Source organism: Solanum dulcamara, chromosome 5, assembly GCF_947179165.1.
Source record: "Solanum dulcamara chromosome 5, daSolDulc1.2, whole genome shotgun sequence".
NCBI classification, from domain to species: Eukaryota; Viridiplantae; Streptophyta; class Magnoliopsida; order Solanales; family Solanaceae; genus Solanum; species Solanum dulcamara.
The window spans coordinates 2,939,872-2,967,599 of NC_077241.1; the positions used below are offsets into that span (position 1 = coordinate 2,939,872).

The 27,728-nt window shown below is 36.6% G+C and overlaps 3 protein-coding genes across 3 annotated transcripts; 1 reads left to right on the forward strand and 2 right to left on the reverse strand.

Annotated features, from left to right (window-relative positions):
• The first annotated feature begins 2,745 nt into the window (after positions 1 to 2,745).
• Positions 2,746 to 9,793, forward strand: LOC129888775 (syntaxin-22-like). The gene is made up of 8 exons (XM_055963777.1): positions 2,746 to 3,092; positions 3,213 to 3,415; positions 5,584 to 5,677; positions 5,931 to 6,070; positions 6,284 to 6,358; positions 7,981 to 8,138; positions 8,216 to 8,316; positions 9,457 to 9,793. The coding sequence occupies exons 2-8, from the start codon at positions 3,228 to 3,230 to the stop codon at positions 9,520 to 9,522; spliced, it is 822 nt and encodes a 273-aa protein (XP_055819752.1). The 5' UTR covers positions 2,746 to 3,092; positions 3,213 to 3,227; the 3' UTR covers positions 9,523 to 9,793.
• Positions 9,794 to 10,459: 666 nt separating this feature from the next.
• Positions 10,460 to 16,720, reverse strand: LOC129888776 (uncharacterized). The gene is made up of 7 exons (XM_055963778.1): positions 14,917 to 16,720; positions 14,426 to 14,615; positions 14,207 to 14,310; positions 14,007 to 14,109; positions 13,584 to 13,882; positions 11,931 to 12,236; positions 10,460 to 11,513 (listed from the first exon to the last, which is right to left on the reverse strand). The coding sequence occupies exons 1-7, from the start codon at positions 16,429 to 16,431 to the stop codon at positions 11,163 to 11,165; spliced, it is 2,868 nt and encodes a 955-aa protein (XP_055819753.1). The 5' UTR covers positions 16,432 to 16,720; the 3' UTR covers positions 10,460 to 11,162.
• A 2,592-nt stretch (positions 16,721 to 19,312) lies between these two features.
• On the reverse strand, positions 19,313 to 27,443 carry LOC129888777 (heat shock factor protein HSF8). The gene is made up of 2 exons (XM_055963779.1): positions 26,917 to 27,443; positions 19,313 to 20,821 (listed from the first exon to the last, which is right to left on the reverse strand). Exons 1-2 carry the CDS (start codon positions 27,205 to 27,207, stop codon positions 19,517 to 19,519), a joined length of 1,596 nt encoding a protein of 531 aa, XP_055819754.1. The 5' UTR covers positions 27,208 to 27,443; the 3' UTR covers positions 19,313 to 19,516.
• Between the last annotated feature and the right edge of the window lie 285 nt (positions 27,444 to 27,728).

Consider the following 27,728-nt stretch of genomic DNA (forward strand, 5'->3'; position numbering starts at 1 on the left):
TGTACAATTTGGAGATGGCAGCATCTAAGTTGTAATTGTTTGTCTGTGGATATATTCTGTAGGGATCACCTGGAGGATTACACAAGTGACTACACTGTTCATTTTTATGCAGACATTTATGATCCCAACTCAATTGTCTTGCAGTAAAATCTCTGTGATCCATCAATAACAATATATTCAGTGTATTCCCACAAAATAGAGCCATTTGGAGAGAATAAACTATACGCAGATCTTACGTTTACTGCAGAGGTATAGAGATTGTTTCCTATAGAATTTCCGTGATCCATCAGGTGGCTAAAAGACGGAAGTGGCTGCTGAATTACACGAGGTCATTTTCCCCATATTTGCAAGCCTTGATGGACGAAGTTGTCAGGTACTGTGTTAGTGAGAGGTAACAGATATTCCATGGCATTAATTAAGGTACGTACAAATAAACCCAAAATTCAAAGTTATAATAAAAAGAATCCTTGATTTACACAAAGTTCTTTGTGTGATTTTTTAAACCTATATAAGCAGCAATTTTCTAGCAAATTGACCCCATTATGTGCTATAGGTTAAGGGGTTGTGTAAAAAATAGTCTAATGACTCACATTGTCCACTCCAACTAGTTTTGAAACAAAAGAAGTTAGATTGCATTAGAATATTAATCAGCTATTATTCCTTGTCCAAATTGATTTAATTAAGACAAATGGCATTCCAAAAATTCAATTTTGAAGTTACATCTACCACACACACCCAAAAAAAAAAGGGATGACAGCATTTAGGGGCAAATTTGAGACAAAAATAGGGATTACGTGAATCTGTGTTCTCTCATAAATATATATATTAAAATAGGTATAATATTATTTGGGCGGCACCCATGGTATCAAAAGGTTAAATGGTGCACACATTTTCTGAAACAATGACTAAGCCAGAGTGTTCAAAATTTAATTTATAAGCATGAAAAATAATTTTTGACTATATACTTGGGATAATTTTATCTAATTTTTAGAAGAACGATGTTCAACTGGCCACATTACATGTGGTTATGACACTATCTAGAAATCCTAAATTCGCCTATGTTATTAGCATTAATTTGCAACAGTAGAATTATAGCACGTAAACAAGCAAAACAAAAAATGGTCTTCAACAGAAAAACAACAATAACCTTCTCCTCCTCAGGTTCCTTCTCTTCTGGTTCAGCAGCAAGAAGAATACTTTTTTGAGTCATAAACAGATATATATAGAGATGAAATCAAGAAAACACTATAGATTAAAATACATTAAAAATGAATTTCTAGGTATTTTTTAAAGAGAAACAAGTTTGTGGATTTTGTGAAAAAATATAGTGACATTTTCAATAATTTAGGTATGAAACTCAAAAAAGGGAATAACTTAGATATTTTTTACACTTATCTCATAAGTATAAAATGTACAAATTTAATAGTGACAATAACAATATTATGAAAGGGATAGTAATACTACTGAGAATGAAAATCTAGACAATATCCCTCTACTATACTAATCTTTTAAGTTCTATCATAATCCTCGACCTTCATGTCCTTTCATTTTAGGATCATGTCCTCAGTAAACTACATGTGTGTCATGCCATGTCCAATCATCTCTCTCAATACTTCTTCAGCCTACCTCTACCACTCCTCAGATTTGCCACAACCAACCTCTCACACGTCGTCATAAGAACATCTGTGCATATTCTCTTCACATGCTCTAATCATCTCAACCTCACTTCCATCATCTTCTCCACTACGGGGGTCACTCTCACCTTATTCCTAGTATCTTTATTTCTAATTATATCTTTCATAGTATGCCCACATATCCATCCCGACATCCTCATTTATGCTACTTTCGTATTTTTCTTTATGTGAGCTCTTATATCGGCCAACACTCCACCCCATGAAACATAGTTGGTCTAACCACTACTCCATAAAACGTACTCCCTCCATTTAAATTTGTGGCCTATTTTGACTTGACACAGAGTTTAAGAAATTAAAGAATGACTTTTGAATCTTGTGGTCTTAAATTAAAGGCATAATACATAAATATACCCTTTAACTTGGCCTCATTTAACATTTATACCCTCCAACTTTGGGTGTACACAAGTAGACACTTAAACTTGTATAAAATTGAACAAGCAGACACACATGTCCTACGTGGTATAATACACATAGGACGCCACGTAGGACACAAAATTGACACGTAGGATGCCATATAGGACGAATGTGTCTATTTGTTCAAGTTTTAGATAGTTAAAATGCCTATTTATGCATTAATAAAGTTAAAAATCATAATTATCAGCTGAAATTAAGTTAAGGGTCATATTTATGTATTATACCTAAATTAAAGATATATCAAATGTATCAAAATACTCTTTAATATTATTAAACAGTTGCTAAAAGAAAAAAAATATTTTTTTTTTAAATGAACTAAAATGAAAAGCAGGTCAAACGAATTGATACGAAGGAAGTACATAACAGAAAAAAGAAAAAAGAAAAAAGAAAAAAGACAATTTGAATAATATAAAGGTAAGCTGCCAAGTGGCAACCAGCTGAACATGTCACATTCAAAGGAACAACAAGGCCTTACCACGATAAAGATTGGGGTGGAATGTTACTTCCTTCTTAATTAAAAAGTTTTGAATTTAAATTTTTCTTATTATAAAATGGCCTTTATTAAAAAATGCTTTATCCTCTAAGAGACTTTTTGAGGTAAATTTGAATTTAATTAAATTCTAATTTAAATATCAAATAAAAAAAAAAAATCCTTACCCGGCAAATGCTAATCATTTCTCCCTTCTCAAAAGCTCAAAAAGATTTCAATTTTACTTCTCTTCTCCATCAAAATTCAATTTTCTCTCCATTTCCATCCAAATTCCCCAAAACCCAAATTCCAAAACTGCATAATCTTGACATATTTGTGATCAAAATTTAATCTTGTTTGTCCCTGTATATATAATTACAGATTCTGGGTTCTTGGGAATTTCATCTGAAAATTTTCCCCTTGTCAATTTCCTCACAAATCCCCCAAAACGCATCGTATGACTTGTTCTTTTTAGTACAAGTCTGACTTAAGGTCGAGGAGGCAGGGAAGAAAAGGTTTTTCGCTATTGGCTTACCCTTATATAATTGTGATCAAGATTCGATTTTGTTTGTCTCTGTGTATATAACTATAGATTTTGATTGTTGGGTTGGTGATATTTTTCGAAAAATTTGAAGAAATATAACAGAAGTATGAGTTTTCAAGATTTGGAATCGGGTCGACCTTTGGCGCCTCGTCAGTTTCATACAAATGGGAAGCAAGACCCGACCCAAGAAGTGGCTTCTGGAATCTTCCAGATCAATACTGCTGTGTCTACGTTTCAGAGGCTAGTGAATACACTTGGTACCCCAAAAGATACACCTGAGCTACGTGAAAAGTTGTAAGTGTTCTTTAACATTTTTAGGTTGAATTGCATAACTAATCCATGTTAGGTTTAGCTCGTCGAAAATTCAGAGTAAAGGGAGAGTTGATAATTATGAAGATTTATTGAAAAGGAGCTGAAAATGGATACAAAGGTTTGATACAGTAGATTTTGACTAGTTTGGGATTGAGGCATAGGTGATCGATTGATTGTTGATTGAGGTCACTCAAATGTGTGGCCTAGTGATTAATGAAGTGGGGATGAGAACCATGAAGTCTAGGGTTTTCAATTCCCGATAGAGGCAAAAACACTAGGCGATTTTTTGCTAATTGTCCAAGCTTTGGTGAACAGATCATCATACTGATATTAATTTTAGCTGGTTGAAAGTTTAGATTAAACGGGGAGTTGATATGTGTTGACTTCAAAATGGAAGTAGTAAAATTATGATGATTTATCCAAAAGGAGCTGAAAATGGATACAAAAAATTGATACAGTGGATTCTGACTAGTTTAGGATTGAGGCATAGGTGATTGATTGACTGATTGGGGTCACCCAAATGCGTGGTCTAGTGGTCAATGAAGTTGGTTGAGAAACCTGTTGAGAAACTTGAAGTCTCGGGTTGTCAATTTCCGGCAGAGGCAAAAACACTAGATGATTTCTTTCTATCTATCCAAGCTTTGGTGAACAGAGTTAGCCGGTACGGTGGAAGGTAGCAAGGATGTTGTGGAATTAGTTGAGGTGCATTTAATATTTTATTCAAGTTTGGTCAAATTAGGCTGAACTATAAAACTAGTGCTTGTGAGAGTTTTGCGAAGCATAGCTCGTCAAAAACTCGGTTATTCGGGAAGTTGGAATAGGTTGACTTCAAAATGAAAATAGTATAATTGTGATGATTTATCTGAATATTGGAGCTGAAAATGGATACAAAAGATTCATAAAGTAGATTCTGGCTAATTGGTGATTGAGGCATAGGTGATTGATTGATCGATTGTTGATTGAGGTTGGATTACATAGTGTCTTGGTGAATTTTACAAAATATATAAGAATGGCGAATTTTACAAAATGTACATTAGTTTAATGTCCTGCTTAGTTTTCATTGGGGGAACCTGCTGAAAACAATGTTAGGTGCCGGTGATACTTCAGATGAGTGATAGATAACGTTTTCGGACCTAGGGAATGCATATAATGAAAAAAGGTCCAAGTTTGAATTCATATGCGTTATGGAGTTACAAGTAATACCTAGCTTAACTCCTTTGTTTAATTAAAGTTTGAAGCACGAAAAAAGGTAGTACTATGTGGGTCAACGAAGTGAAGAACTAAACTTACAATAGTCCATGGTCCGTAGCTTGAAAATCTTGCGGAGTTGGTTTTGCAGTGGAGAAAGGTTTCGGGCTGAGAAGGTTTCTGTGTGAGTCTTTTTAAGGAAGAAGAAGGACAATGAGTAAACGGAAAAATAAAGGGAAAAAGGTCATCTGGATGCCCTCCTTTAATAGAAGCCACGTGAGTGATACGTGGCAGTCCCAGGTGCTAATCAAAGTGTTTGGATGCCAATTAGATCCACATAATGCTCTGTCTGTCAATAATGCATGTGTGCCACTTTTGTAAGGGGTAGGACATGCCTGCTCCCAACTATTAACTGCAGGCATATAAGACCATTTTTCAGAGTTCAAGGGCAAATTAGATATCTTCCCATAAAATAATGTTACTATGTGCTTGTAAAACTATTTATATATATGTGTTTGTACTTGCAATCCATTTAGTACAAACAGTCGACAGAATATTGTTTAGATACTGTACAATTTCTTGAAGGATGGCTGAACAATTATTTACTTATTGCCTATAAAATGCTTTCTGGACGGACTGGTGTTAAGTGCTGTCTCACCCCTTCCCTGGGAGAACAGAGGGTAGACATTAGGGGTGGGTAACTAGGAAAGGAAAGGGTGGTGGGGAAAATGCAGTACATTGATTTTGGAAATTTTGAAATGTGTCTGTTCAATTTTTAGCTAGCCTCTACTAGATGCTCCACATTACTATTTTTCCAATATTAGTGTTTAGAAGCAGTGTCAAGTGTTCCAACGGAGCTCAAAGATGTTGCTTACCTTTTAGCTTGTGGTTAAAAAAATAGTAGTTATCATTTGATCGAACTTTTGTTTGGTGGTAATTGTGCTGATTTTGCTTAACTGCAGGCACAAGACAAGGGTACATATTGGCCAGTTAGTCAAAGATACATCTGCAAAACTTAAGCAAGCAAGTGAAATAGATCATCATGCTGATGTCAGTGTAAGTTTTAAAGAGCTTGATATTTCTCGTCACGCACTTTTGTTGATCTTGATGGGTATGCACTTTCAGGTCACATATATTTAAACACATACTGTTTATCTTATTTCTTTGTGAGTTTCTTATATACTAAGTTCTCATCCTTCTCTTTTTGGAGGTGGCTGACTGTCTGAACTCTGATGTGTATTTCCTCGTCTTCTTGTTTCTAATTTTTCTCCTACATATATGAATTTAAGTTCATACTGTTTTTTCTCAGGCTAGCAAGAAAATAACTGATGCAAAACTTGCTAAAGATTTTCAAGCTGTCTTGAAAGAGTTTCAAAAGGCTCAGAGACTTGCAGCAGAGAGGGAGACAGCATATACACCTTTCATTCCCCAAGCCGTTCTTCCTTCTAGGTAATGTCAGCGGCAATGGTCGTTTTTATGGGAATTGTCATTTAGTAAACAGAATTATTGGCATATGAAGAACTACATATAAAGAAACTTATAGTGCTTAATTTACAGTCTACAGTCCCATTATTATAGACTTACTGAATCATACCCTTCATCAATATTTGTTGCCCCACATTTTGCTCATACCCTTAATTTATATTATGTTGTGATAAGCAGTTACACAGCCAGTGAGATAGATGTTGCTTCAGATAAGAGTCAGGAACAGCGGGCTCTCCTTGTGGAATCAAGAAGGTGAGTTAGGCTAGTCTATTATTCATTTTGTTCTTTATTACTAGTTTTTGCATTTGTGTCTAGATTGTTAGACTCATTTTATCAAATTCAGATATGCATTTAGTTAAAGAAGGATAGCCATCAGCTATAGGCATACAGGAAATGAAATTCCTCTTTGAGTTTGGTCCTTAGACAACTGTTGGGTTAGTGCGAATTAGATAGAGAGGTAGATGTTACCTCAGATAAGAGTCAGGAACAGTGAGCTCTCCTTGTGGAATCAAGAAGGTGAGTTAGTCTAGTCTATTACTCATTTTGTTGTTTATTACTAGTTTTTGCGCTTGTGTCTAGATTGTTAGACTCGTTTTATCAAATTCAGATATGCATTTAGTTAAAGAAACATTGATAGTTGAATTTGCTAAAAGTCACCAGCAGGATAGCCATCAACTATAGGCATACTGGGAAATGAAATTCATCTTTGAGTTTGGTCCTTAGACTACTGTTGGGTTAGTGCAAATTAGATAGAGGACTGTTTGCTGTGGTACAGAGAAATCAGATAATGAAGCTCGGGGCTTAGTGTTGGGAAATGACCTACCAATGGGTGTAGAGATGTTAAATTTATGTAGTGTTAGTGTTGTCTTTTGATGGAGGAGTCCATGCGGTTTCTTTGGGAGTTCGAGGGGATTGAGACAAGGAATCCATATGGATTTCTAGAGCACCGAGTAAGGTGTGCTTCTTTGTATAGTTGGTGGCTAGGGGTGCGATCTCAACTGCGGAAAATCTGTGGTAGAGGAAGATCAACTATGTTTGGTGCTTTATGTGTAAGAGTGCAGGTGAAAATGTTGATCATCTTCTTTTGCAATATAAGGTGGCTAATCGGTTATGGAGGGTGGTCCTAAATTTGTTTCGGATGCAACGGGTGATACCGGATACAGTCAAGGAGCCTTTGCAAAGTTGAACTCATAGGAAGGGAAAGAGAAGGCCAAGGGCATGGAGTGTTGCTCCTTTAGCAATCATGTGGGTCATTTGGAAAGAGACAAATAGGAGGACATTTGATGGGGTGGAACAAGATTTTGTAAATTTGCATAGGAGTGTTTTGTCTCTAGTTACTTTTTGCTGTACTTACGAGGTCCCTATTTGTATAGAAGATTGGATCTCTTTTGTTGAGAACCACATTTGATGTAGGTACTCTTCTTTTTGTGTACGGCTTGTATACGGGGTTTCTCAATTTGCTTATAAAATTATTTACCTTATGAAAAAATTGGGCTTATTATTAACTGTGAATTAGTGTAGCTCCTATTCTTTTGTGAAAAGACGAGGTAGATGTAGTTATTTTGGTTCTTTGTAAATTCCTAGGGACTCATTTGTCCACATCAAATCTGGGAAAAGGAGCAAAGGCTGACAAGTTGAATTATAATTCACCCTAAATATGAGCACTGATATGAAATTTCATTTGTTTCCATGAAACAATAGATTGAAAACTTGCATTTCTTGGCCATGTGCTGAACTTGCATTGACATCAGACATTTCTTATGAAACTATTCTTGTATGGCAATATGATCAAAGATAAATGGTTTTGCATCCTTAAGACATATATCTTCACTTCTGATCTGGTTGTTTGGTGTTCCTCGTGTCCCTTGCTTCAGACAGGATGTTTTGCATTTACACAATGAGATTGCTTTTAATGAAGCTATTATCGAGGAAAGAGATCTGGGAATACAAGAAGTACAACAACAGATTGGTGAAGTGAATGAGATTTTCAAGGATCTTGCCGTGCTTGTTCACGAGCAAGGAACTATGATTGGTAAAACACTTTTCTTTGTTTTAATATTCAATCTTAAGAGGACATTTTTGTTGTATAACGATTCTCTTTTGTCTCAGATGATATTGGCTCCAATATTGAGAGTTCTCATGCTACTACTTCACAGGGGAGATCGCAACTTGCTAAAGCTGCAAAGACCCAAAGATCAAATTCATCTCTGGTACTTACTTACACAAATTTTCCCTGAACATAAATCTGGCTCAGGTTTATTCTGCTTATATTCCATGAGAACTTGTATGTTAAGACTCTTGGATCTTCGAGAATATAGATGTGGGCGATGGGAACCTGTCATAGCATTATGGTGCTGCATTTGCAAGCTATGACTAAATGGTAACTAGATGTTCTAGTTACAGCATGGTGTAACAGAAATGGAGAGTAGAAGAGTAGTTACGCCAATCTGCTACTTACTTCTGGGCATGGTTGTGGTACCAAATTTGAAGTGCAATTATGAGACGGTTGTGGGTATAAGTTTTAATGAATCATAACGACAAGTCAAGTCATGCGATTAGTTTCCTAGGTTTGGTTTAGTGGACACTGGACAGTATGATGGGAGGAAAGCACTGGAAGGAGCAATGTGGCAAGGTTGGATTTTTCATCTTTTAGGAGTGGGGACAATTTAAAATGTGCTGAAAGTGGGCAGAGACGGATCCAAATTCATTCTAGAAAGTTCTTAGCACCAACTCACTCTACTTTTAAAATTATGGGTTCAACACCTGCTAGCATTATAAAACAAGCGAGTCATCAGTCCGAGGTAACAAAATGACCGCCTTTGAAGAAAAAAGGGAACTCGTTAGGCCTCAAGAACAAAGACAATACTTTTCATGCTTCAACCGATATGACCCAATAGTCAATGAAGTGGGTTGAGAATATGAGGCCTCAAGTTAAAACCCCCCAAAAAAATACTAGGTGATTTCTTTCCACAAGCCTTGGTGGACAGAATTACCCGGTACTTGTGCTGGTGGGAGATAGCACATACATGTACCCCGTGGAATTAGTCGAGGTTCTCAAGTTGACCTGGACACCAATTAAGAAAATGTAGTGGGTTCAGATGAACCCGCATCCAAGAGACTAGAAGTGGGGTTAATTTTAAAGCCCTTTTGGATGGTGTTGAATCTTTCAATCTCATCATCTTCCTATCAAATGTAGGTGGAAAATCTAATTACTAACATTCATTCCCTGACACTTTATACACATTGCATAAACTTTTCTGTCTTATATTCCTAGCAGCGCGCATATATATATACATATATATATATATATATATATAAAAAAAATTTCTTAACGGATTTCTTTTCTGCAGACCTGCTTGCTTCTGGTGATATTTGGGATCATACTTGTAATTGTGATCATAGTACTTGCAGTATGATGAGAAGATTTTGATATGGAGAAAGAGATACTAAACTCTTCATCAATGGAATTGATCTTTGTGATTCAAGATGTTCTTAAGGCACCATAAAGTATACTTGTAGTGTGATCCATGAATCTTTTAGTCATGCTAGAGAAGTTGTGCAACTGTGACATGAAGATCCCTGGACATGTGAGGGAGGGTTTGTCTGCTATGTTTGTAAATTTTGTGTTGTGTTTGCAATTGTGTGTTGCTGCGCTGGTTTGTTAATAAAATTTGATTCTTATTTGGAGGGACCATCTCTTCAGTCTGCATTTTGGGAAGCCGTATTTGACCTATTCGTGAAACTAAGCATTTTTTACACTAATAAGGCACAGTGCATGTACCATGACTATCCTTTAGGAAGTTCTCATATTGCATCTTCCCTTTTTTTACAAAATGTTCTTGCACGATCAATAAAACGATCATTTCTTAACCAGTCGCTCACTACCTCCAAGATTAACTAGAGAACTTCAAATTACAATAAAAAAGTTGTCAATTAAAAAAGACTGGAAGTCCATGAGAGCCGCCTCATACAGATCCTCTAGGGAAAAGACTGGAAGTCCATGCGAGCCGCCTCATACAGATCCTCTAGGGATGGAGGTAGGCCCAGCCCAGACTTATCCACAACTTAGAGCCTGTTAGGATAAGTTTTTTGCGCTTATAAGTTGTTTTAGATAAGTTAAGTCAAACATATCCAATTATTTTTTGGGGCTTATTTCAAGCACAAAATGATTTTAAGTTGACTAGTCAAACACTCAAAAAAACTGAAAACTTATAAGCTAATCCAAACAGGTTCTTATTCACATATAAGCTCCCAAGCTATATACATTCGCCTATTTAGTCACAATTTTTCTTTTGATTCTGGAACAGATAAAATAGTTACCCGTTTTTAGATTTCTGAGCAGTATAAGGACCCTTTATGGTGAATAATTGTATTCATAAAAAACACAAACGTAGTGATGGGATCCTGAACAAATGAGCACAATATATCCCTCTTCTAATCTTTAGAGCGACTCTTAAAGAATTCCAGTAAAGTTTCCGCCTCGTTTACAACAAAAGTTAAATAACACCATACAATCTAGAGACGATTCATCTGGACTGATTTCTGCTTCCCTTCAAAACATCTTGAGTTCCTTTCTCTCCAAATCATCCACCATACACAAGCTGGAATAGCGTATTTCTTGCTTTGTCCAGCCTGACAAAGTTGCGAAAGAGCTGTGCTGCCACAATTGGTGTAATAGGATAAAAAGAGATGAATAAGAGTTTTCTGCATGGTTGCCACATAAATAACATCTGCTGAATAAAGGTAGCCCTCCTATTCGGGAGATATCAATATAAGGCAGGCCAACTTTGCGACAATCCAAGAGAAACACTTCACCTTTATGAGGAGCTCTTGACTTGTTTCGAGGCCATGGTTTGAGATGTTGCTCTTCTTTATTCCAGATTATATAACAAGATTTTACTGAAAAACTCACCTTGATTGCAGCCTTTCCATTCATATTTCTTCTAAAATTAACTAAACAAGTCCCATAAACTCTAGAATCAGCGATAGTAGCATTAGAAGACAATACCAAACCGTACTAATCTGGGAATTTGTACTTCGAAGATACATGGTCCTTCTATCTTCTCCTCCTCCGCTTCCTCCGACTATTATCACTTTCACTATCACTGTCGTCAGAACTGGATGTTGATGATTCTGATTCAGATCCTGAAGATTCAGAACCAGAACTCCCAGACTCATCTGATTCAGAAACGGGCTTTTGTTGTTGCATGATAAGCTTTGGCATGTTCTTCAGATACTCTCTTAGATTTTCAGTAATACCACCGAGACCAATGGAAGTGAAAAAGTTGATAGCAAACCTTGTATTCTTGGGATTGTCCTTCGGGAAAATAGAGTCAAGGGAATCTTGCATGGTGGGGTCGTTAAGACGCTCATTCAACAAGCGAATGCCAAGGTGCTCCGACATTTCCTGCATTAATGACGCATCTTTGAGTGAATTTGAAGCTAACAGAACAACTATGTGATATTACTGCTAATGAATGTCTACCAAAGCATCTCCACCTTTTTTTTAAAAAAAAAACAAAGAGGAAAAAAAACAGAAAAGAACATGAAAAAAATTGATATGCTTGGACTAAATGCAACTTTCGACATTAATGTTACATTCAGCAGCGATTAAAAGACTTAAAATAAGTGGACAAATAGAAAATAAATATTCAGAAACAACTATTCATCCTGTTCATGTTGTTTTAAAAAAGTAAGCCACAAAGATAAAGCTAGTTTTTGTTCTTTTTTTGACGAGTACAAAGATAAAACTAGCTGTAATATGTTTGAAAGAAACAAAAAGATAAACCAAGCTGTACAAATATTAGATATCAAATTAATGCACCTGGAATAGGATTTTAATAAATATACGAGAGGAAGAGGTGGTGTCCTCCTCTGTCAGCCGTATATAAGCCAAAGCATGCCAAGGAAGAGCATTAGTGCCGAGCAAATGAGCAAAAAACTTGGCCACGTTACGAAGTTTATTAGTTTCGAGCCTGTGGATCATGGAGTACTGCTGCACAAAGCATTTCTCAAAGTTTTCTTGATGAATTTTGTTGATCATGCAAAATCGCTGTCCCAGTAGTCCATAGTAACGAAGATAAGTCCTCTCCTGACTGCAGCACTCCAATAACATTATGCACAATTCCATCTGCATGGATCAAATAAATATAGATCGGTTTTCTTTTCTTTTTGACAGAATCAATCAAAAAGTCATTAATTAATATAAGAACGAACAATACTGCCTCAGAGACAGAATGATTAAAACATCACAATCTTTTTCATTTTAACCAGTCTCACAGGAGACAGAGTACCAGGCTACCAGAATATGTGACTTACCCCCCCCCCCCCCCACACACACACACAAATGCACAACCCGAAATGTACAACACCACACTCATTTCACTTTAAGCAGTCCCCTAGAGAAACCAAGTAAGAATACCAGGCTGCCAAAATATGTTACTTACTGACCAACAGAGGTAAACAAGATAAAATTAATATATCTAATCTTAATTATCATACTGATTTTGACTCTATCCACAGTCCTAACATATAATAACCATTATCTAATCTTTCCCTGACATTGAGAGTGAACCAATCTAAGAGAATTTGTTCCTTTTATTTTTCGGGGGGTGGGTTCCAGGATTATAACTGAAATACTTAATTGAGAATTTGGTGGAGTACCAATTACTAGCCTCAAACCACATATTATATATTAAATCAACAAAGGTGTAGATGTCCAGTGTTATTTCTTTTAAACTAAAGTGACTGAATCAACCCCTTCAAATGCCCACGTTCTTTCCGTCAACAGTCCCAGATCAGACACAAAGGTTCAATTTCAAAATTTAGACCCATATTTCTGTTGTGCTGGCTATTAGCTGGAAGAACCTGATAGACTCCAGAAGAGAAAATAAAAGATGCCACAAGTCCAAAGAAACAATGAAGTAGCAGGTGACTTGTGTCCTCCTATGATAGTTACAAATGAAGCATGCGCTAATTAATTCCACAATTTATCAATGTTAGAAATTGCATTGTGGGCTACATGAATCTCCACCTGCATGGACCACAAGGCAAGCCAATTACAGGTTACCCGACCTCCATTTCCATCTTTATTCCTCAACCATCAGTTTAACGGAACCCCAGAAAAATGGTTTATGGGATGCATGATTGAATGGCAATGACCCAATGATATCCATGAAAAATACGAGGAGAAGTCAGATTCAATGAAAGCTCAAATTTTGGTTATTTCTACTCTTTATTTGTATCCAGAAACTAAGTTTTTCCTACACCTTTTTTAATGTTCAATTATGTTTCCCTTTATAACCCTTTTCATATAATGTTAACAAATCAAAAGCGACATTACTATCTTTCGAAACTCGAAGCACATGAAAATATATGCACATATCAATCCATGTAAGCATGCACACATTTTTGCAAAGGACATGACTCAACAATAGCAGAATAACACAAAATATAAGAAAGAGATTACGATACCAACCTCCTGACCAGGCTCTAGTTTGATTTTCAACAGCTTATGCCCTGCTTCTTCAAAGTCAACGCTAGACATAATAGTAAGGTAGATCGTTCTCCGAAGGTTGATTAAGTTTGTCTCTGTTTCGTCCTTTATTTGCATTTGCTCCTCATCCTCTTCTTCAGACTCTTCATCCTCATCTTCATCTTCATTCTCTGATACGGCATCAGAATCTCCTTCCTCAGATTCTTCACCAAGTATTGCCTTCTTTAATTCTTCATACTTCCTTTCATTTTCTAAGAAATTAGGATCCGGCTTGAAAATATCTGAGCATACAAAAGAAACATAAAAATCAACACTACATATAGTTGCTCCGCAAACAACACAGCCAGTTGCCACCAAAAACAATCCATTTTAATACTTCTATATAAACTCTATCATAAGACATACCTAAAGTAATTTCTGGATCTATTGTATCTGAGAGAGAGACTTCATGTGTTAATTGATCTTCCTGCTCAACAAGGTCAAGTTCTGGACGCACAGCTGGGTAACCCTGAGGAGGATGCATGTAAGCGACCCAATATTCTTGCTTTAAAAATAAGGGATAAAATACCTTTTTTACTCAGAAAATAATTAAAAACCAAACTCACCTGAAACTTAGCTTTACGCAATGCAAAGAGGCTTTCAATTAAGAACTGAACCCGCTTATCTATTTCTCCTTCATGAAGTATACCACGGAACCGCTCAAAGATTCCTATTTAAATGCAAAAATAAAATTAGCATGACAACCACAGCAAAAACTTTATACAAATATAAACTAAAATAAAAGTCGTGAATATTATACAACAAACTTTCAAGGTGGTACTCACCATGTAATCCTCGAGGACAGAGGTCCTGAAGCATTGAACCACATTCTGTCACAAAACCAACTGCAACCTCAACACTGTCATCAGTAGGTTTCTCCAACAAAACCGTGAGTAGTTCAAGAGCAATAAGCTCATGGACGATTTGTTGGTTCACAAGGTGAGCAATAAATTTGACAGCTGCTAACAGCTGAGGCTGCAAGAGTGAAAAATTAGGGGTAAGACAAAATTAAGACAAGATTTTTTTTGTCCTGCTAAGGTTATGAACAGATTCGGACTGCATTGAAGTAATTAGACTAAACGCACAGTAACCCCCACCACCACCTCTCTTTTCTTATTTCTCTTGTAGTGATATTCTCAGAGAAAGACTTTCAGGTATGTGGCATCCAAATAAATTGTTTGTTCTCTGTCGCCCAAACGGGAATAGTGTACAAGAACAATACAGTATGTTGCACAAATAAAAATGTACTGCAAGCATGAAAGCAAGAGATACGAACCTTATCATTACGTTTATAAGCTCTTTGCAGCTGCAGTATGATCCTTCTTAACAAAAGATCACCCACTTCTGGGAACTTGGTATTAACGACCGCAACCAAAGCAGCAAACACATCAGTAAAGCCCGGAGAAGCCATTTGGGACTTCATACAGGATCTACAAAACAAACCCCTCCCTCGAATTAAATTCTCTGCGAACAACTCCGGAATAATGTTTTTGAGGTTTGCTGCATTAACTTTATTCACCAGTCCATTAATGCTCTTTCTCAGAGCATCCCAAGTCATTCTCTGGTACTCAACACTGCTCTTGTCCTGAACCTCCTTCATCATTCTAGCCAACTTGAATGGTGGAATGTACACTCCCCCACTCCTGCCCAATTTTGCTGTATCGACATTCAAATTACCATCTTGCTTTTGCACCTTGGAGACCTCACTGGCTTTCAGAGCCCTGTCCTCTTGGGTATTATCTTTACTGGTTTTGTCTCTTCCATGCTTATCAGACCCAACCCTTTGCCTCACATCCTTTCTATCATTGTCATCACCATCAACCCTCTTTTCTCTTTCTTCATTCCTATTCTTCTCTTTCCTATCCCCATCTCTACCATCATTATACTGATCAACCCTATCCTCCCTTCTCTTTTGCACTTTTTCATCATCTTCCCTTCGCTTCCTCTCCTTCCTATCATCCTTTACATCACCTTCATGTCTTCGTCTCCTCTTACTCCTACCATCCCTTTCATCGTCCTCATCAACTTGGCTTACCTTTTTTCTGCTTTCCTTCCTATCATCCCTTTCATCTTTTGGCCTCCTCTGTGTTCTGCCATCCCTTCCAGCATCATCTTCACGGTCATTTCTTCGTCTTCTCTCCCTCCTATCATCCTTCTCATCATCATCTGCCCGTTCACTTTTTCTCCTTCTCTCCCTCATTTTATCCCTTTCACCATCACCATCATCTTCTTCTCCTTCCTGTTCTTCTTTTGGCCTCCTTTCCCTCCTATCATCCCTTTCACCACAATCTTCACTGTCATTTCTTCGTCTTCTCTCCCTCGGATCATCCTTCTCATCATCATCTACCCGTTCACTTATTCTCCTCCTCTCCCTCGTTTTATTTCTTTCACCACCATCATCATCATCATCTTCTTCCTGTTCTTCTTTTGGCCTCCTATCACCCCTTTCAGCACTATATTCACGTTCATCTCTTCGCCTCTTCCGCCTCAAATCATCATCACTATCATCCCTAGTTTCACGTTCAGTTCTTCGCCTCGACAACCTCCTATCATCCCTTCCATTATTACCACCACCACCACTTTCATGTTCAGTTGTTCGCCTCCTCGCCCTCCTGTCATCCCTTCCATCATCACCACTTTCACGTTCGATTACTCGCCTCCTCTCCCTCCTATCACCTCTTTCATCATCATCCGAGCTGCTTCTATCCCTATGCCTTTGCCGCTCTACTTTCTCCAAATCCTCATCATTCCTTCTCCTACGATGTCCATTCTCACCCAAATCCTTCTCCATAAGCTCAACTTGTGCTTACAAATCACAAAAATCAATCAATTTTACCAATTCTTTGAAGCACACAACAATGTCTACATACAGTAATAAGAAAAAAATAGGTAAATTCCAAAAACACTTCCACTATAACAAACGCCGGAATCTATGTGAAGAAAACGGCACCTTTATGAAGAACAATTGTGAAGCTCAATAGCTTCGCCGGCGGAAGTTTCCGATTTGGATTTGGGGGAAAAAAGAGTAGGATTCGGGTAGGGAAAAGAAAATTGGATAGTTTACCAAACCCGACTTTCAGATCCGCTATGGATTTTGAGTACCATTTATAATTTTTTATTTATTACCTAGATATATCATATTTAGAAAATATTTATCATCTATAGGCATTGTGTTATATATTAAAAGTAAATTATATATGTATTATAAATGTATTATATTTGTTTTGATTAAAAAAACTGCATTCTGTATTAAAAATAAAGTATGCATGTAATATAGATGTATTACGCTGTGTTAAAAATTAATTTTGCATGCAATATAGATTTATCATAAGTGTCTTAAAATGTATTAGACTTATTTTGATAAAAAATTATGCTATATATTAAAAGTGAATTATACATGCAATATAGATGTATTAAAATTATATAGCTATAAATGATAAATATTTTCTAAATATGGTATATTTAGGTAAGTTTCCCTTTTTATTTAGTCGGCAGGGCCGTCTCAACCAATTTGAGGGCGTAAAGAGAAACTTCATAGAGAGGTCTTATCATTTTTTAGTCGACATATATAAATTGAATAACTATAACATACTCAGTATAATTCTACCAATAAAATTTGGAGAGGGTAGAATATACGTGGATTTTATGAAGTAAGAAAGTAAGTAATATAAATTTTCAATGAAAAAATATAATATAAAGTCAAATAATCAAAATCCGACTAAAAATTTTGAAAAGATTATTATATTTTCTACCCAAAAAATCTTTTCAAATATATCAATTCATGATTTTTTTTGAGAATATATATATATATATATATATATATATATATATATATATATATATATATAGTACATCTTTAGAAAAAATTAGGAACCCCAAAAAAAACTGAGGCTCCAAGCGATTGTTTTAGTGCCTTATGGTCGAGACAATTCTGTTATTGGGTCCATGGAGAGAGATGTATAGATCGACTATTCCTATTTTGTGAAGGCAAAAAAAAGTTATTTCTGAGATAAAAACATTATACAAAAATGTATGATAAAATTTACGTATATCTTTATTCTCTCTAGATTCACTTATGATCTAGGGAAGTATCGGCAAATTGCCCTAGGCCTATGCTTTTTTAAATCCGATCGTAGATATTATGCTAGTTATGCCTATGTTCTTTTTTCATGGATTAATGAAAATGTAAAAATTGTTTTATTTACAATTGTCATTCTATGAGTTTGTATTCACGCCTTTTAGAAAGAATCGCTAAATTGAGTTCTTGGTGCTTCACATTTTTTATCCTAATAATGAAAAAAAGAAATAGTGAAAAAAATAATGTAGAGGATTCTTAATATAATAGTGTTCCTGACCTATCTTTTTTGCTATAATGATCATGATTAAGGCATATTTATTTAGGGAATTATACAAAACTTAATTGTATAATCGCACGAATTATACAAAACTCAAACTGTGATTACAACTAGATGTTTGTCGCGGGTCATAATGAATTCAAATTATAGTTATGTTAGTTAATTAACTAGTATGTGTTTGCTTATCCGCATAATTTTCTCTATTTATTTTATATTTTACTATTATAGATTTGGGTCCGAATGCATTTGGAAAATTTAGGTAGTAGCTCTAAATTTTAATACTATTAAATAATTAAAATTATTTGTTATTTATATATAACATATTGTTATGCAAAATAAGTAAATATAAAATTTAAGTAAGAAATTGTTAAATTTGTAAAACTATTGGTTTGATTATGTATATTTTAAAAACTAGGGATGATTCTAGGTGATCGCGGTGATGATCAACAGTGGCTAATGATGATTGTGGATGGCAATGGAATAACAGTATTTTAAACAACGTTGGTGGTAATAAATAGCGGGTGTTAGAGGAGGTGGTTGGTCATTCGTGGTTGACAATACTTGCCAGTGATTGTGCATAAATTTTTTCCTCTTCACCATGATATTTTCAAGCAACATTTTACATAGTTTTTAGTCGTTAAAATTGGGACTTAGTAAAACAAAGAGTAATATTTTATATTTAATTTTTATTACAAGAAAATTCCCAGTCGCTACTCTTTGAATGCATACAGGATAAACTCCACTTTTGTGCACTAGTTCACAAGCCACACAGGAAAAATAAACCCGACTGTTCATATCTATAAAATAAAGAAAAAACCTCAACAGATGATCAAACTCTTTGAACTTGAAACCTCTTGACTGCTTATTATCCTACGTCTAAGAAAAATACAAAAAAAGAAATAAGCTTCCACAAAGCTACAAAGGTTGAGGGACTGTGACTTAAAATTGAGCCTTACCTCTAGTCAAAAAAGTTGTACGAAAGCTAATTGATGCACACAAGAATTTGCTTCAAAAACACCATTATTGTATTTTCTTGTCATACTGTTTTTATACGTGTTACTTGTGTTGATTCTTCACTATTGTATTTTTTTGTCATACTGTTTTTATGTGTTACTTGTATCGGAGTCCATTAGAAATCACCTCTCTGCCTTCAAAAGATAGTAAAAATGTTTTTATGTGTTACTTGTGTCGGAGTCCATTAGAAACCACCTCTCTGCCTTCAAAAGATAGTAAAAATGTTGTGTGCACACTACCCTCTCCCCAAACTCCATTGTGGGATTATACTGTGTATGTTATTGTAGTATTTATATGTGTATGTATGTATAGAAGAGAGGAGACATCTTTCACTGATTCAACAGAAACTGTAGATACATTCAGTTTCATGTCAGAAACAACAGAGAAAACAAGATGAACCAAACATAACTATGGGGAAACTAGAAGCTAAAATGTGAACCCTCCACTAGTCAAGAAACTACCATAATTAACAAATATACCTTGTGTACATTTCATTTAGAGATCAGATCATACTTTTTTGTTGTTTGATGTTAGTAGCCCCATTTGTTCAGTAAGATGTTCCATGTTCTGAGTTTTGTTCCATCCATTTTCTTGTGGTTTGGTTTCACTTGTGTTTGAAATATCATCCATTACAGCAGAGTCCATCTCCTCTGTCTCTCCAGGGGAAGGGCTTTGAAGAAACTTTTCCCAGAAAGGGTCACCCACACTAGGAAACTCTTGCATATCATCAAGCAAACCAGTCTGCCAATCAATATTAGGATCTGGAGAGAAACTACCAATATCTAGTGGCATTTTTGCATTCACTCCAACTGCGCTAGTATCCATGAAAGAATCATGCTCCATCTCAGATTCGATAATATCTATATTGTTTTCGGGCAAAATTCCTTGCAACTGTGATAACTCAGGCATAATTATATCTGGTGCAGAAAGTGAATCAGGATGCAAATCTTGAGCTCCTACCAGTGGGATTATGGCTGAGAACTGATTATTGGCGATTTCAGAAGATGTGCCAAGATGAGATGACTGGATCTCGGAAGTGGCAGACGACAAACTTTGACCTGCAACTGCTGAAGCTGTATTCAGCTGGCCAGAAGTGGGTGGGACTTCCTGAAGAGTGACTCCTGAAACACGAGCGGAAGATGCATTAGATTGTGGTGAACCATCACCAATCAGGAAACTTTCAGGACTGTTGCTGAAGTTCTCTAATCTAGGAGAAGAATCTAGTTTTGAAAGCTCCCTGAGCATTGCCTTTGCTGCCTCATTCATCCCAGGTTGGTACTTTACAATCTGTCCATCCGCAGGAGTAACGGATTGATCCGGTGATTCTATGTCCTGCTTAATCCTCCGTTTCTTGCTGCCTTCAGCTATTTGCTTATTACTCTCATTTTGCTGCTGTACAAACTGTGCCAAAAATCCAGGGCTGTTAACAGCTTTTGCCAGGAATGACATCATCTGTTGTTGTCGCTGCTCCATACCCTGAAGGCGCTGCACCATCCCTTGCAACTGATTGTCAGTGGCTTGCTGCTGTTGTCTGAGCCTAACCAGCTCTTGCATAAGCACGTTCTTGTCCCTTTTCAGCCTCTCAACCTCTTCTTCAAGCCCAAATTTTCCAACCTCGACACAAGCCCCAACAGATGCACTGTGTCCAGGTGGCTGCGTCTGTTGGTGAGCATGTCCATGTGGCTGCTGCTGTTGTTGAGCATGTCCATGAGCAGGTTTACGCCGACTTATACTTTTAAGCAGGTGCTTCTGACCTCTTAAGAATCCCTCATTAGCAAATTCCCAGCGATCTGGATCAACCTTTCTAAAGCCCTGTATTTCCATAAAACACCAAAAAGAGAATAGTACAAAGGCATGAGTAGGAGTTTGATAAACAGCACAAAGATCACTGCACCAATTTACCAAATGGCTTTGTTTTTCATCAAGATTACTCATCAGGTTTCCTTCGCAAACAGAAGGGAATCAATAAACAATTCAAATCTCCACTCACACTTCACGGAGTAACTTTGTCTCCGCATAAGCTTTTCAGTGAAAAATTAGCACGATTTGAAAATCAATACATAATTAGGTACTTTATCAGAATCACTAACAAGAACAGTGTCAGAAACAATCCCACAACAAGCGTACATATAAGTCTCAAATAAACAAGCACCTCCTCCCAAAGTTCAAGAAAAGAAATCATTCTGATACGAGCTTAACTACAATCAAAAGCAAAATCATGTCCAACTCATTATAACTGCTCCCGCATCTACCTCGTCGTTACAAAACCCATAATTGCAAATTCTTTTACAGATAAATACACCTTTTTGGGAAATGGTAAGTATTACTGCAGAATATACTGATGTCAGAACAGCACTAAGATGGTGCTGTTTATACCTAAAAAAGAAGAGAAGAAAGAAGGAAAAGTAAAAAAGGTGAAGGAGCACTCAATCTAGGCTTTAAAAAGTTTAAGAACTGTAATGGGGGCTCAACCTCATTTACCTACTTCAATTTACAGATAACCACATTCTTTTTAATAAAATACAGATAAATACATTTATGTAACCCAACATACACACAACCATCCTTATACAACACATGAGAATATTCACCCCTAGAATACAAAATATGAAGAGAAGGTAAAATAATAGATGCACCTCCACATCCAACTGATACTCAACTATAGCATTATTCAGAAGGCACAGATGTAGCAGGGAGAGGAGAAAGATTTTGGAGAAGAAAGATGTTCTTCTGACAAGGAAAAAGACAAAAGCTACACCAATGCAAGCAGAACAAACATAGATCCAGTCACAGCAGCCCACTATTATGTTTTAAACACGTGACATGCACCTATCCAAGTCCTGGGCTTTACTACCTTTAGCATTGAACCAAAGCATTAGCACTCAAGGCTACCGCTATAGAGAATTAACAATTAGGAATTACCATTAAAGTCAGCAGCAAGTGGGATGTAGCCAAGAAAGGGTAGCAAAAGACTATTTCATTATAAGAAATTGGTTATACATAACAACAACATACTCAGTGCAATCCAACAACTGGGATCTGGGGAAGGTAGGGTGTACCTAGACCTTACCCCTACCTTTGTGGTGTAGAGAGGCCGTTTCCAATACACCCTCAGCTCAAAAGAGAACAAATTGGTTATACATGATAGAAGGAATTAAGGAGTAAATATAAAAAGGCAACCTCAGATACAGAAGATTTAGGTAAAGGAAATAGAAAAAACTGCACCGACACAGTTTGAAAACAAGTCAAAAGATACGAGTACACTATTATAAATAATTACCATCTGTAAATACCAGTTTGTTCACAAAAGGCACCAAATGAAATTTCAAAATCAACCAAAACAGAGAACACCAAGAACGAACATTTTTATGCTGTACTAGCATGAACTGATAAGAGAAAGATTTAATCATGACGGAGATGGAGACAAGACAAGGGTCATTCACAGATTTTGAGGATATTAGGTGGTGGGTTGGCCTGGTGGCAATTGACTTGAGCCTTGGGGTTTGCTCCCTTTCAAGGTCTCAAGTTCGAAACCCACTGGGTGCAAACAATTTCTGAGGGCCATCGGACTGGGTAAACCCTGAATTAACCGTGGTGCACTTGCGGGAAAATCCTTGCCGAGGGCCTGTGCACCCCCGGGATTAGTCGGGGCTCTAAGAGACTCGGACACCCCGTGCAAATCAAAAAAAAATATATAGAAGGAAGACTGGGAGGAGTCACTTCACAAGTGGTGTGGCCTCTCTGTTCTCGATTTTATCTGGAAGGTTCTCATTCTCCACAGGCCTAAGCAATATAATTAATCTGTTATCTTCCCTTCTTTCTTGTGAAGTCATGCCTATAATGACCAACACACCTTATAGGCTAGAGAAGTTCCTGTGGTGCCAATAAGTAATTATATTTAATAAACGAAGAAAATAATCTAATCACTCTTCTTTCACATTTCATAATTTGGCATGTTACATAGGTCAATTGAATGACACATTTGGAAGGAAAAAAGTATCAAAAGTTTTAAAAAGCAATAGATAATCAAAATTCAAAACTGAACTTTCACTTTACTTTCTGAACTAGTTTCCGGATCTACTCTGTCTTAATTACTGGAAAGATGCTGTACCATTTTTGGAAGGCCCATGTACTACAAAGCATGAGCACTAAATACATCGATAAACTCAATGAAGTTATGGATTTAGCTGATATCAAAAGGAAAGATCCATCTTTTTTTGAAATATATAAAAAGGCGGCTCTCGATTAACAGATGGAACCAAGCAGGCTGTGTGAAATTGCCCTTGCTCTTTCTCAAGTGTTTCGCGGTTCAACCAATGATTATGAAAAGCTGAATCAACCAAAAGATATTGTATTAGGTCGAGTTTTACAGGGGAAGTACCACAAATATGGAGATGCACAAGCTGTCCATCTTCATATTACTATGAGTACATTCTTTTTACATAGACATAAATAATAGAACTGAACGGAGCAAAAGTAAAAACCAATCATTTGATACTTGAGAAGATGAGGATCCTCTTCCTAAGGTGTAGAGTATTTATGATAATCTCGCTAAATACTTTGTATGTATTTACCAATTTGCCTGTCCACTATAATAAAGAAACACTGGACAGGCTACGCTGCCAGGAAATAAAAAAACTTAATGAAAACAAGCTAAATATTTTGTTGTTTGAAACGTATGGATTCACGGCCACAAAAGAAAAGTTGCATTGACAACTCATTGAGATACATCAAGGGAACCTGATTTAACACGAGCAATTCACGAACTTCCATATGAAAACAAAACGACAAAGGAATATAACAAATGTCTCTCTCAGTGTTCTATGCACTTCAAAATGCAAGCATCTAGCTCTATCTTCAAAAGCCAAATATTCAGAAAAGTGTTGCTCTATAAATTAAAGATCAGCCAGCCTGAACAGATCCAGTATTGAAAGAAAAGTAAACTTTACTGTACAAGAAACAAGCCCCATGACCACATTACACACCCAGTTTTTAGCCTCTGTTATTCAAGTTATCTCATTTCCATTTTTTCTTCTTTTCCATCTCTTCATCTTGACACCTTTTCCGTCTCTTCACCGTGGACCTTATTTCTACCAATAACCCATGTCCTTTCCCCTCTTTATTTGTCTTCCCAAGAACCTTTCATATCTTCCAATCACATCTTTATCACCTTTTTGTCCTTCGAAGATTTCTTTCGCTATTCCCAAAAACTCATCTCATCTTTATCACCTTAATGCCTTTTCAAAACTACTTTTTCCCTCTTTTCAAGAACCCCTCCCATCTCCCATCACTTTTTTTAATGAAGTAATGTGTTTCATTAACAAAAAGTATCAAGACTCCCATCACCTTTTTGTCCTCTGAAAACTCCTTATTCCTCTTCTTTTCATCATCACATCTCTATCACCTTTTTGTCTCCCCTAGACTATTTTTTCTTCTCAAAAAATTTCACCATCACATCGGTATCACCTTTATATCACAAGAAGAGAGGGAATGAAATAGCTTCAGATAACCTTTGCTCTTCTGTCAATCCGAAAAGAACAACAATGGAAAAGGAAGAGCTTCTCACACTGAAATCTACCACAAGTCACATAGCCACACCAAAGGAGCTCAACACTCGGGGTGCTATACCCACACCCTAGTTCTACAAAGAGCTTCCGTTCATAACCTCAAAGAAAACCAGAGAGATACAACTATTGAGAACCAGTGAGATCATGCTTCACTGCATTGCAGCCCTCGTTTGGTCTTGCAACAAACTTACAACAAACTAAGGTCCATTTGTGTTTAGATGTTATCCATGATTTCTTTTTTTTGCTTTGACTGATTTGTGATACTTAGATCAGATAGACAACTGTGTTTTAAATGTGGCTTGAAGAATGTCTTAACACCTTTCCTTTGGATTAAGTGAACCTCCTAAGCTTAATCTCCTCTTTTTTCCTTCCTAAGACTCATTTCTCCTCTCTTTGGAATGACTAACAGTAGTGGTAAAAACTATTCTTCTTCAATGGTTTTCCTTAATTCATTGAAGAACAAATGTTAAGGAAATAACCAATACTCAAGGCTTAACCTGAGCTATTTCATTCTCCTCGTTTTCTTGTGATATAAATGTGATAGATATGTGACAGAACAAAGAATTCTTGAGAAGAGAAAAAAGTAAGTCTCGGGAAGAAGGTGACAAAAAGATGATAGAAATGTAATGGTGAAAGGAAGATTTCTTGAGAAGAAGAGAAAGCATTGAGGAGGCGAAAATGTAACAAAAAGATGATAGTGAAAGGAATATTACTTGAGGGAGTAAAATGTAGAGAGGACAAAAAGATGATTAAAGATGGTGGGTGAAAAAGTAGCATTGGATGACAAAAAAAAGTTATAGAGGTGGGAAAGGTTTCTAAGAAGTGTGGAAAAAGTTTTAAGAAGGCCAAAAAAGTGATAGGGACATGATGGAAGATTTTACTGATAAAATAAAAGTGATGGGAGATGTGAGGGATCTTGGTAAGACAAAGAAAGAGTTAGAGGTGAGCAATCTAGTGAGACCCAAAAGTATTAGGACGATAACATTTTCGGGCCTATGAATTATGATATAAGATAATTCTAAATGGATTACCAAATTTGTCTATTTGCTTCCTCCAAACTTTGATAACTCACTTCGGCATCTTCAATGAGTTACTGCCATAGATCAAAGGTTTAATATATACGCTAGAACAACCTCCCTATTCATTCGGGAACCGCAGTGATAACAATATAAGTTACCACTATCCAAACATGATGCAGATATTGACAGTCCCATAATCAGTTTTATTGGTCAAGAAATATACATGCTTCCCGATAGATTATCTACTTGATGACACAATAAGAACACCTTTATTTTTGATAACCGAGAAATTCTGAAGGGTCAGTCGCGTAAGATTCAAAACTCGGTAGATAGTGGGCCTGCCCATCTATGGTAACTACTGCGATCTACTTAAATACCAGGCTTTTGACTGCGGCAGAATTTGACCCTTGACATGCACCTAGTCCACACATCAGACATTGCTCCCTTACCACTCCAAAGTCATGGGGGTCACGATAAGCACAACTTTCATGTAATAATTTTTCACTATCTTTTCATTATATTTGTAATAATAATTCTTCATTATCTTAGGGGAACTAAATCCTATATTGATCTTAAGAGTACAAGATTTCTTTTTTTGATGAAGTGAGATATCACTAAGGCACCCAGTAGATGCAAAGATACAAAAAGGGGGATGTGACAGCTCTAAGAGTAAATGATTCAAACTCAATTAATTCGCAAAGTTGGATTGCACTAGCTATAGTAAAAACATAAGTTGCAAGGCGCAACACTCAAAGATGTCCTCAAATGGATAATTGAGGAAATAGTGCACAAGAGCAATGCATATGATATACATAACAAAAAAAATGACAGGTCATCCAGAACAACAACTTTTTTTTTGGTTTCCCACCTAGTGTCCGGAGCCCGCATTGAAGCCCCGACTAAATTCGGATAGTGCACTGTAGGTCCCATTCGGGATTGGCACTCCTAACAAGATTATTTCCATACCTAGGGCCGGAACCCAAAACCTCTTATTAAGGGTGAAACAGTCCCACCACTGCACCACAACCCACAACCCATGTTGGTCAGAACAAAATTCTTTAATTCAACACATTAGTTGATTAAATTTTATCAGAAGGTTGAGAACATTAGCAATTCCTCATTTTACAAAATAATATTTTTTGAATCAGTTTGTTTAGCATTCCAATTAACAATCACCAACAACAAGAGACAACATCAAACAAGAAGCCACAACAAGTATGTCTAAATCACAAACTAATTGGTTTCGATTTTTCATTATGCATTTGGATCAATTGAAGTTCACAAAAACCCAATAAAAAGCAAAAGGAAAAGAAATGCATACGTAAGTATTCAGCTGCCGAACAAAACTGGAGAAATTATTGTGCTTAAAGTACTTCGGAAGTAGATCTTTAGCAAACTCCGGAGGATCCCAAACCACAAAACTATTATTCGTCGGACTCCACGACACGATCTTATCCGTACTCGGATCATCCACCATATCATACGTCTTCACCAGAAACGGCGGCGGCGCATTCGCACTAGGCATCGGTGCCGGCGACGGAGGTAACGTCGGAGCTCCACCTCCTCCGTCACCGGCAGCAGCCTTCCCGCTGCCAGAAGATTTCGACTCCATTCACGATAACTCTGCCTCAAACCGGAACTAGTCGGGTCGGGTCAAATCAAACTCCGACAATATATACAATACATACATATGCTATGTATCAAATTGAATTTGTAATGTCAGCCATGGACGAAGGTCGAGAAAAAACCCTAAGTTTTAGAGAGAGAAAGTGCGAGTGACTGAAATTTTTAGAGAGAGAAAGAGGATGACTGGAGATTGAATAAAATTGGACCGGCATGGGAAAAAAGGGACGAATTGGTTTTTAAAAAAAAAAATCCATGACGGCGGTAGAGTGAAGAGATAATGACCAATTTACCCCTATCTTTTTGGGTTTAGACCGGAATTCACGGGGCAAAAGTGATAGCCAATCGCGTAAATTTAATATATTATTCAGAAAATTGTCAAAAAAAGTTCTTAAACTGTATAAAACTGTCCCTTGTCATTAATAATTTTTATTTATTTCACATTAAGGATATTTTTAAAATTATATTGTCCTCAAATATTGATGTAGAATAGTGGATAATTCGATAATT